Consider the following 11104-nt stretch of genomic DNA (forward strand, 5'->3'; position numbering starts at 1 on the left):
GGAGTGAGGAGCACGTAGAGAAAATGCGGGTTCCCACCACGTGGCCTGCCTCTCTTTGTTTTTGTCGGCAAGTCCCCCATTTTCCCATTCTCCCTCGTGTCTCCATTAACGCTCTCACGAGCTCCAATGAATACAAAACCGCGTAGACCTTTTCTTTCTTTCTCAACCTCACCCCCACCCCCACCCCCACCCCCACCCCCATTTGACATTTTCACAAAGTCAACCCACAAGCTATTATTTTATAAGAGAGAAAGGGTAGAAGATGAGCCAATGCCAAACCCCTTGATAGTGCCACCACTACCCTCCAAAATTCCCTTCTCTCTCTAGACTCTTTTTTCTTTTAGACAGAGAAAGAAACCCCAAACCCAAACCCAAACCTATTCTCATTCACTCACTCTCTCTATAAATAAAATTTGCTTTCTTTTCCACCCACTCATTTACTCAAACCCCTTCACTCTTTTTTCTCTCCTCTCTCATCTCCAAAAGTCAGCGCCTCCTCCTTTTGTCTCTTCACGGCGGAACCACAGAAGCAGAGAGGACAAAGAAAGCATTAAAATGGAGGATGATTGGGATCTCCACGCGGTGGTCAGAGGCTGCACCGCTATAACAACCGCCTCTTCCTCCTCCTCCGCCGCGGTCGTGCCCGCCTCAGTTTTCAGTAGTTTCCAGCAAGATAGCCAGTTTTGTGGTCAAGATCTGTTTGAGCCCAGAAGAGAGAGCTTGGTTCAAGAACTGCATGATCTCTACAAGCCCTTCTTCCCTAAATCCCAGGACTCTTTGCAAACGGTTGTTTCTCCACCAATTTCCCGACACTCTGTTTTGCAAGATCTGCCAGCAGCTGAGCAACAACAGCGGCAGCAGCAGCAGCAAATAATATTGAAACAATCGCCTCAGCAATCACACCTCCGCCATAAACAACAGCTCTTTTCTGTTTCTAATGCCCCAAAAAGTACTACTGCTTCACATAATCCCTCTCCAAGGTCCAAAAGAAGGTATCTCTTCTTATCTATATATTTATTAATATTTTTTCAAATTCTTCTTTCAGACAGAGAAATGGATCTGGATTTATGTACTGATTTTTCTCTTTATGTTTGTTACAGGAAGAACCATATGAAGAGGGTTTGCCATGTAGCTGCTGAGAATATATCTTCGGACATGTGGTCTTGGAGAAAATATGGGCAAAAACCCATCAAAGGATCCCCATATCCGAGGTTGGTTTCACTGGTATTTGATCAGTAGTAGTACGGTGAAAATTCCTAAATTTGCTAATTATTCTTCTTTGGTGAACGAGCAGGGGTTATTACAGATGCAGCACCTCCAAAGGCTGTATGGCGAGAAAACAAGTGGAACGGAACAGATCCGACCCGGGAATGTTTATAGTCACTTACACCGCGGAGCACAACCACCCCATGCCTACTCATCGGAACTCACTCGCCGGCAGCACCCGCCAGAAGCCCGCCGAGGCTCCCAGCAAGCCCACTTGCTCGTCGGAACTCTCGCCGGCGGCGAGCCTCTCCCCTGTGCCGGAAAAGCTGGAGAGCAGCCCGGAGCAGTTGGCCGAAGCTGAGGAAGAGGACGATGATTTTAGCGTTTCAAACATGGCGTTGGACGACGATTTCTTTGCGGGCTTGGAGGATTTTACCGGCCCAGAGGACGGCGGTGAGTGCATGTCGGGTCACTTTGCGGCGAACGTGCAGTTGTCTTGGCTTTCGAATAGCGCAACAACCATCGCCGGGGGCGGTTGACTTTTTATTGGGGGCCAAAGAAGTGCATGAATGAATATATGCTTTTCTTCTTACTCACTTTTCTCTGGTTTTGTAGGAGCAAGACAACTTTTTGTCCGATAAGATTGTAAAAAGAATCTTGAAATCACAAATGTTTTTTTTTTTTTTCCTTTTTATTATTTTCTTTTGGGGTATGTGTAAATTATTATAATTAAATGGCTGAATCATAAAGAACCTTGTAGAAGGAAAAGGGTTCATCATTCCGTTTCTCTTATACTTGCTATTATTATTATTATTATTAGTAGGGATAATTACATTCTTTTGTTTTTTTTATTATGTTGTAGTTATACGTAAATTTTTTATAATTTTAAAAATTATACTAACACTCTTGAAGTTTGTTTCGTCTAACAAATAGATCACTTGTTAATAAGAAATTATCGAATTTGTTGATATTTACAAAAAAAATAGAAAAAATCTATATTTAACCCCCCTCTCGCAATAGACTTACTATTGATTTATTTAGAGATGAATTTTTTTATGATCAAATTAATCCCATACGTCTTTATCGTTAATGCATATGAAGAGATATATTTTCATTGTTATAAGGATATTGTGGTAAAAAAAGAATTGCTTGACCTGTAATAAGTCAGTATTAAGTCAAGGGTAAATATTAATTTTTATCTAATTTTTTGTTTTTATAATATTAGCAAATTCAATAAATTTTGACTATTGAATTTTAACTAATGGACGGATTTATTTGTTAAACGGAAATAAATTTAAGGAGTGCAAAATATAATTTTCGAAATCATAAAAGGTTTATGTATAATTATACAAAATCTCAAAAGAAGAGAATGTAATTATCCCTTATTATTATTATTTGATTTGCATATGAATATTGGTAGATAAATGTCTTTATGTATCTCAAACATCATTGTTATGATTGAGGAACTTGCATAATATACCTTTTCATTTTCCCTTTTATGGGATTTTGGTTTTGTCCATTGATGTTACTCAGTTTTTAAACTTGGAGAGGAGTGATCAGTTTGATTGATTTAATTGAGCATGGATGGATCACTGCTCCCTACTCCAATCTAATTTGATTGCTATAATCAAGAATTAATTATCAAGTCAGCTCAATTATTAGTGGAAAATCATTGCCATGAATCCGAAAAGAAGAAAAGGTAAGATGTATAATTATTTTTTATACTCCTTTTTGTTATGCTTGGCACATATATTGCCCCCACGCTTTGTAGTTGTCAGTGTTTATCTTTTTTTTTGTTTTTTTTTTTTTGGGGGGGGGGGGGTATAGATAACTATGTTGACTTATTAATTCCTCACTATTGCACCCTACCGTTGATTATTGATTTTACATGTTAACTGAATTTAATGGAACCAATATTTAAAAGGAATGATAGAAAATATTGTGGAGTCCCAAGTGGAATATTTGGTACAAATGCACGACAGCACCACTGAGGCTTAGTCTTATTCCTCAATGGATAGGGACTAATACAGACAGTGATCGACTGTACACTTCTAACCCATCCAATGGATTTTCATTTTTCAAGGCTCCCGACTCACTACTACTCTTACTCTGTCTTTCATTTCAAAAATATACATCAAAATATTATTAATATTTCCAATAGCAGTATTTCAGTCTGGTCGTAAGAATTTAAAGAAGGTTTTTTTTTTAATTTTTTATTTGTGATAATCACTAAACACATTAGAAAGCATATTAAAAAGTATAGGTAAAAATGAACTCGTTGAATAAGCTAGACCCAATTATTCAAATTTTAAATATTAGTTGTGGCGTTTCCCCTACAATCAATAAAAAATAAAACCGCAGTCTTTAGTTACTCCTGTAATAAAAGATTAAGCAACACCTATACGAGGTATAGAGTGGGCACAAGTAGGAAAATTAAAGGATCAGTAGCTCAGAGCCCGACAAGCACAAATTCTCACGGATCACTTTCCCTAGAGATTCAAAAGCAGAGATCAGAATTACATTTAAACCTCCATTGCTGTGAATCAAACTTGCTTTGAAGGATTAAAGGCGCAATATGTATAAACTATTAGTATTCTGAAAATTGACTTGATTTTTCTGCTGCATTTCTTGTTTTTGGAAATTTTGATCCATGTAATGACGTATGTATATTTATGTGATATACACTTAACTTGAATGTTTGTGAAAAAATTATTAAAAAATAAATAAAAATCATTTAATGGAGCAATATTCTAAGAACATCAGGCTGGGAAAGAATAGATAGATCAGAGGTACTCATTCCTTCTCCACTTCCACCAAGAATCACAGATTCCAGAACCAAGGGTAAGGTGAAGTTGCTTTTTTAGAAACAATGAACCAGGCAAAGCAAGTTACACAACCATTGAGCTAATGCAGGAGCAGTTGCTGTTACTTCAGCTATATATTGCTATTGTATTCTAGTTCTGTTGAAGGAGCTAGTTGGGTAGCACTCACATCAGAAACTACTTATGACCACAGACCCGAGTACGAACCAGAAAGAATTACATAAATCTTTTGACAAAGTAAGTTACCTTGTAGATTGTAGCGACAATGTTACTGAGATCGATATCCCAAGCTTCACACTAATCCGGCTTAATGTTACTCAACAACAATGATTGGTAGTGAAAAGGAGGAGATTCTTGATTAGCACAAAAGATCTTCCATTAATGTACAATAAGATGGCCCTTTAAATATTTGATGGATTCATATATCGGTCTCAGTTACTGCTGCATTTCGATGCAAACAAGAATCTGAAGCTATCCAATGTCTGAGATGCAACATAGCAGAGAAGTAGCCATGTGTCACAAAACAACACATGACCAATGGATAAGGGACAGAATTCTAATAACTGCAAGCAACCACCGCCCTATGCAATTGAAGCAGAAACCTGGTAGCCTTGGACAAACTTCCGTAATTTTTCTGTCTCGCCAACTGCAGAAAGCCATTCGGTGAGGATTTCCATTGTAACGTAGTCAGGATTACATGCTTGTTCAGTCATTTGGTCCATAAATTCCAGCACTTTCTCAAACCAATTCCTCTGCTGAAGGCCTTTAAACAGAGCATTATATGTGGTAGTATTTGGCCTCACCCCCTTGTCCTTCATATCATCCATCAGGGATAGAGCTACTTCTACTTCATCATTCTTGCAAAGAGAGTCAATCAACATGTTATATATTACAGTATTTGGTCGGACCCTCGAAGATGAATTCATGTCTCTAAATATTTTCATAGCCGCATTAATATTATCATTTGAGCAGTATGCTTGAATTAATGCTCCATAAGTAACAACAGTAGGTGTTAAACCATCATCAATCATCTTCTTCATCACTCTGTGGGCCTGTGTGAAATTCCCACTTCTGCAGAAATATGAAAGCAAAGTATTGTACGTAACACGATCAGGCTTCATTCCAGCCTTTTCCATATCTTTAAGCATCTCATAAGCTTTATCCAATTTGTTCTTCCTGCAAAATCCACTAATCAACATATTGTAACAGACGATATCTAAGCCAAACCCAGCTTCTTTCATCTTTGACACAATAAAGGTGGCGTCATCCATTCTTCCAGCCTGGTTAAGGCCTGAAATCAAGCTGTAGTACACAACAGCATCTCGAGAGCAACCATTTTTCTGCATTTCATCGAACAACTTCATTGCCTTGTCAATATTGTTTGCATTACAGAAAGCTGATATCAAGATGGTGTAAGTAACTCCATTCCCTTTGACGCCCTTTCCTCGCATAGAACCAAAAAACTCCATTGCACTACTAACTCTCCCATGCTTACACATTCCATTCAGCAAAACATTTAATGTAATGACATTCGACTTCACACCTTCATTGCTCATCTGCTCAAAAAGCTCACGCCCTTTCTCAATCTCCCCAGCTTTACAGAATCCATCGATCAAGCAATTATAGGTAATAGTATTTGGCTCGCACTTGCTGTCAAACCTCATCCTCTCTATTAACTTCAGACCCTCTTCTTGCCTCCCCACTTTACATAGTCCATCAATTAATGTGTTATAAATAAAAACATCTGGCTCAACGCCAAGTTCTCCATCTCTCATCTTCTCAAGCACCTCCAGTGCCTCATCCAACCTTCGAAAGTTACACAAATTCTTGATCATAATTCCATAAGTCACAACATCTGGTTTAATCCCCTTTTCCTTCATCTCCTTCATAAGCAAATTTATTCTTGCAAAATCACGATGCTGCCCTAACCCCGTCAATAGCGCATTGCAAGATGCGACCTCCACATCAGACCCCAAATTCATCCCCTCGTGCAAAAGAGTCCAAGCCTTGTCACACTCCCCCTTCCTACAAAACCTCATAATAATTTGTGTTAACCAATACGGTTCGGGAGAAACACCATGTTCACCAAACCTTGAAACAAGATTATGAATTTCCTCATCTGTCACACTCCTGCCACTCCAATTTCTGTTCAAAATGGAGGAAAAGAGAATACCTACGGTATTGCTGTTGGGAGGATAACAAGAATCCCTCTCAAACATTTCGTCGAGCAGCTTTAGGGCATCATCTAAACGACCCCACTTCAGTAACCCTGCAATTACTAAATTTACCACGTCCGTATGTATCAGTTCCTCGTCAATTGCATCGAACACCAAGATCATCTCATCCAGCATTTGGGCCTGGGCGAAGCACTTAATGAGGAGCGTCGCCGCATTGACAGAAAGAGGAGTACTTTGGTCTTTCGACAGCTGGAAAAGCTCGTACAGCTTACCGGGGGAGCCTGGGTTTTCGCGCATGGCGTGCTCGAGAACCGCCTGGAAAGCGAGTGGGATGGAATCGGACAGGTCGGAGCTTGCCTTGAGGTGGTTAAAGAAGTGGAGGGCATCCTGGTAATTGGGCAATTGGCGGGTAACTTTGAGGACGGCTGGTGGGGTGAGAGAGGAGAGAAGACTGCGGAGGCTGGGGTTCGAGGGCCAGGTACTGGGATCACTGGATTGGAGGAGTGATAGTGTCTTGGAGATGGGCGACGAGGGGTCTGGTAGCGGCGGCGAGGAGTGGGCAACGAGGGAGAGACGACGGAGAGTAGTGACGCCGGAATGGTGCAGCTGAAAAGGTTTTAGGGGGAGTCTCATGTTTGGTTACTGAGGACTAAAGCGCGACTAACGTAGGGTAGGGTTCCGCGAAAGAGTTTTCGCGTCGTCCCACACTCTGAAATCATAGCATATACCTACATACGACTCTATGCTAAAGTTATTACACACAGCATTACGTCCGAATCCGATTTTAACACAAAACCTTTCAAAAAAATTTACACTTTTAATTTCACCTAATAAAAAGTGTTTCACACTTTACACAGCTACTGCCGAATGCTATTTCTCCATATACAAAATAACTGCTAATTGACTATTAAACGACATCATTTTTAGGCATTAACGTTGAAAAATATTATTCTATTTTATATATGTCTGAGATATTTTCTTAGATATATAGATACTACAAATTTAACGTATTCTATAAGAAATTTATAATAAAAAAACATTCAAATTAGGCAATGCATTCGCTTTCCCTTTTGAACGTGATGGCAGAAGGACATAATGTGGAGCTCCAACCAAATACTGAACATTACCAACTGAAGAAACCAAACAAAATCTCCTATCAAAACAAAATCCAGACTCCACCATTGGACCTAATACTACTACCTAAGTTAGATACTCTACTTTTTTAGCCAACTCAAGAGGAAATCTAAATCCGACATTCGCGACAGAAGGAACGCGGTTTTTACATCCCATCCTGTTGTCTTTCTTCCATTAGTTTATGGTCTTTCATCTCCCGTTATTTAGTAGAGTTAATCTTTTCAGCAGCGTTGGCTGCTGCGGATGCAGCATCTCCCAAACCCATCTTCTGCAGTGATCCCATGAAACCATCCAAGTCACCGGCACTAATTTTGTATGGGCTGTAAGCTGAGCTAGGAAAGCAACCGTTCATCACTTCTTCCCGGTACTCAAGAAGAGCCTTGTTTATGACATCCCCCACACGGGCGTACTGTTTGCAGAACTTCGGGGTCACCTGTGAATGCCAAGCCGCTTCTTAGTTAGCAACAAATTACAATCTTATGGAAAGAATTGACAAGGGGAACATCGATAAGAAAATTAGAAGGCGTTAACCTTGGCATGGTGGGGGTGCTGTAGCATCCCTAGCAGATCATGGTAAACTAACACCTGCAGAGGAAGATTGAAATCATATACGATTGCAGTACTAGTCATTCATAACAATCTTTCTTTTCCATTACGAGTGTAACAGGTGCTTCAGGGAAAAAAAACAAGAAAAAGAGCAGGAAGTACTACAGATGTAGCTAGAAACTTTTTCATCTCACAACCATAACAGAGTATTCAACTGAGATTAGACATTATCAATTACCCACTGATTTCAGTCAGCATACGTTAAGAAACTGTAATGAAATATGTCTAAAAGACTTGGAACACATGCGGGATAAAAGTTGAATTTTAAGTTGATAACTTAAAAGCTGATCAGTTGAGTGGTTCTCTGTACCTCAATCAAGATCAATTACTTGAATCTTCCTACCATTCAACACCTTTAACCACCACTCTCACCCGCAAAAGGAAACATGGAAATTGAAAAGAAAGGCAGAAGCTATTTCTAACAGCATAGAATTATCAAACTTCACCACCAAAAATCAAATATACGGAAATAATTGTTGCAGAATGTTGGGGTATATATAGGCAACAATTCTTAGTTGTTACACGTGCATCCGATACAACCATACAAGCATTTTCCTTTTTTAATAACTTGAGGTGAATAACTCCAAAGATGGAAGTCGTTCATATAAGTTGAACATTGAAATATAGATCACAGGTTCACAGAATCGGATATACTAAAACTGTCAAGAATTGTCATGATGAGTATATAATAAAACCTACGGCAACGCAAGAAGTATAAACTAACCTGACCACTGCAAAAAGGTCCAGCTCCAATGCCAATGGTAGGGATCTGAAGAGCTGATGTGGCAGCAGCAGCCACTGGGGGAGGAACGCATTCTAACACAACGGCAAAACATCCTGCTTCTTGCAAAGCCATGGAAGTCTCGACGACCTGCCAAAACATGAATACGTTATGTATAGAATCAACTAAAAAACATTATGTAGTACCCTTGGTAAATTTTGGAAGATAAGGTACCTTGACTGCACTATCAATGTTTCTGCCCTGGGGCCTGAATCCTCCAAGAACACTGATGGCCTGAGGAGTGAGGCCAACATGCCCCATCACTGCAATCCCAGCTTCAACTATAGCTTTGGCTGCCGTAATTCTTGACGGCGCCCCACCTTCCAATTTAATTGCATCCATTCCTCCTTCTTTCAGCACCCTCACTGCTGTATCAACGGCCTGTTCATAATTTCAAACTGCAATTCACCAACCATGTACTCAACCCAATTTCTCTTGATTGAATTCTAGCCTCAAGAGAAAAAGAGCACATAAAAGAGTTACTAGGCATATCTTCAACTGAAAATTCTTGATGATTTTGACGATGCTGATTTGATCACAACCCTCATGTATACGAGCCCAAAATGGAAGGGCGTGATCTCTCAGGATGATCAAAAATCACCTATTTCGAGGACTTCATTCGTTTACTAGAAAAACAACACAGCCTATATAAATATGACATAAAAACAATCATACTAATTCGGACTCGTAAACAATCACTGTTCAAATCTGCAAGAACATTTCATTTAATAACTTGGGAATAATCTTAACCTGGTTAGTGCTGGACTCGTAGGTGCCGAAAGGCAAGTCCCCGACGAGGAGGGGGCGCTTGGCACCACGCGCCACCGCGCGGCAGTGGACGAGCATCTCATCCAAAGTGATGGGCAAAGTGGTGTCGTGGCCGTGAACCACCATGGAGGCGGAATCTCCCACCAAGCAAATATCAATACCCGCAGTGTCCAAATGCACCGCCGACGGATAATCGTAGGCGGTCACCATGGTTATGGGCTCGCCCCTCTTGACCTTCTGGCGGAGATTAGTAAGGGTGATGCGCTGGGTATGGTTCTGGGGGGTTGGGCCGCCGTAGACGGTGTTTTCAGGGACATTGCTCAGGTACCGCATAAGGGCAAGCCCTGGATTGGAGTGGTTGCTAATGGAAGCACGGCGGAGGCCCTTACAGAGATACGAGAACATTCCCATTTGAGCCGGCGGTGTGGTTGGCAGTTGTGTGCGTGGGGGATATAAATAGCAAGGAGAAAGTGGGAGATAGAGGAAGGGTGGTTTTTGGTTGGGAAAAGTGCAAATTTATGTCAAATTCCACCTAACAACGTCGTCAAACGTAGGCTTTAGGTGAGTCATTCTTGATGGCTTCAGCAGCTTCTGCGATTTCCAGCACCAAATATTATGGCTGCATTGCTGTCAATGTCACTAACCTACAGATGCAATTCAATAACATTATGTTGTAACTAGTAACACCTAAAACGTGTGATATCAAAATTTTAAGCCAAAAAAGAAACCATAAAAACTAATGTAATGTTACATTTTTCAAAATAATGAAAATACAAGCTCCTTGTTGTTTTCTTTTGTAATCGACTTTTCTAGGAGAAAGTACACAAAACATCATAACTATCTCATATTTCTTTGATTGATAATAAAATTCAATTGCATACTCAATAAAATACACTTGTCAATTTTTTTTTTATTGAAGAATTAGAAATAAAAAGTCAAGATTTTGTTGTTAGAGTTTGGGTTGAAGAAATCAGAACAGAGCCACAGGTCATTCCAGATTTGGAGAAAATAAAGTTGGATTTAGATAGATGTGAATAAAAGGAATAATGCCACAAGCAAAGGGGTCATTATGGGCATCATCCAATTCAAGTCAGAGCAGTCATGACTCACCGTCTCTTGACAGGAAAAAAGGACCATAACCTTTTCTTTACTCATTACAGTAATAATAGGAGATGGCCATCAATTTCATGAAATCACAAAGGATACCAAATCACTACACAATCATTCTTTTACACTGTATTTGGCTTTATTGTTTTTGAATTAGGAATTTCAAATATTTAACAATAATTTTTTGTGTTTTGTTTGGTTAAATAATCTATTTACTTTGTGAATTAAATTCATTCTTCACACGTCTTAATTTTAATGGATTGAGACCTGCACTCAATCGAAGGTCTACCCATAATATTTGATATACTTATCCATTTAAGCTCAAAATTTAGCCCTGTAAAACGAGAGAGCAAATCATGGTCAAATTTCGTATTTTGTTTCATGATATGCAGCTTAATAGTTTAAAATTTTATTAGATTTTAAAATTCAGAATTTAGAATTTATATTGTAAAATTAAACTCATCATAAACAATTAAGTGGCATTATGCATGTGTAAATTTCAG

At 39.4% G+C, this 11104-nt stretch overlaps 3 protein-coding genes across 3 annotated transcripts; 1 reads left to right on the top strand and 2 right to left on the bottom strand.

The window, feature by feature from the left end:
• Positions 1-278: 278 nt before the first annotated feature.
• WRKY22 (WRKY family transcription factor) lies at positions 279-1984 on the top strand. Its single transcript, XM_011094688.3, has 3 exons — positions 279-992; positions 1101-1211; positions 1295-1984. Exons 1-3 carry the CDS (start codon positions 556-558, stop codon positions 1743-1745), a joined length of 999 nt encoding a protein of 332 aa, XP_011092990.1. The 5' UTR covers positions 279-555; the 3' UTR covers positions 1746-1984.
• Positions 1985-4048: 2064 nt separating this feature from the next.
• Positions 4049-6960, bottom strand: LOC105173046 (Pentatricopeptide repeat (PPR) superfamily protein). The gene has a single exon (XM_011094695.3). It carries the CDS (start codon positions 6836-6838, stop codon positions 4610-4612), a length of 2229 nt encoding a protein of 742 aa, XP_011092997.1. The 5' UTR covers positions 6839-6960; the 3' UTR covers positions 4049-4609.
• Positions 6961-7250: 290 nt separating this feature from the next.
• On the bottom strand, positions 7251-10092 carry KPHMT1 (ketopantoate hydroxymethyltransferase 1). Its single transcript, XM_011094705.3, has 5 exons — positions 9477-10092; positions 8901-9107; positions 8670-8816; positions 7871-7924; positions 7251-7772 (listed from the first exon to the last, which is right to left on the bottom strand). Exons 1-5 carry the CDS (start codon positions 9903-9905, stop codon positions 7539-7541), a joined length of 1071 nt encoding a protein of 356 aa, XP_011093007.1. The 5' UTR covers positions 9906-10092; the 3' UTR covers positions 7251-7538.
• Between the last annotated feature and the right edge of the window lie 1012 nt (positions 10093-11104).

Source organism: Sesamum indicum, linkage group LG1 (assembly GCF_026168435.1).
Source record: "Sesamum indicum cultivar Baizhima isolate 11 linkage group LG1, ASM2616843v1, whole genome shotgun sequence".
Lineage (NCBI taxonomy): Eukaryota > Viridiplantae > Streptophyta > Magnoliopsida > Lamiales > Pedaliaceae > Sesamum > Sesamum indicum.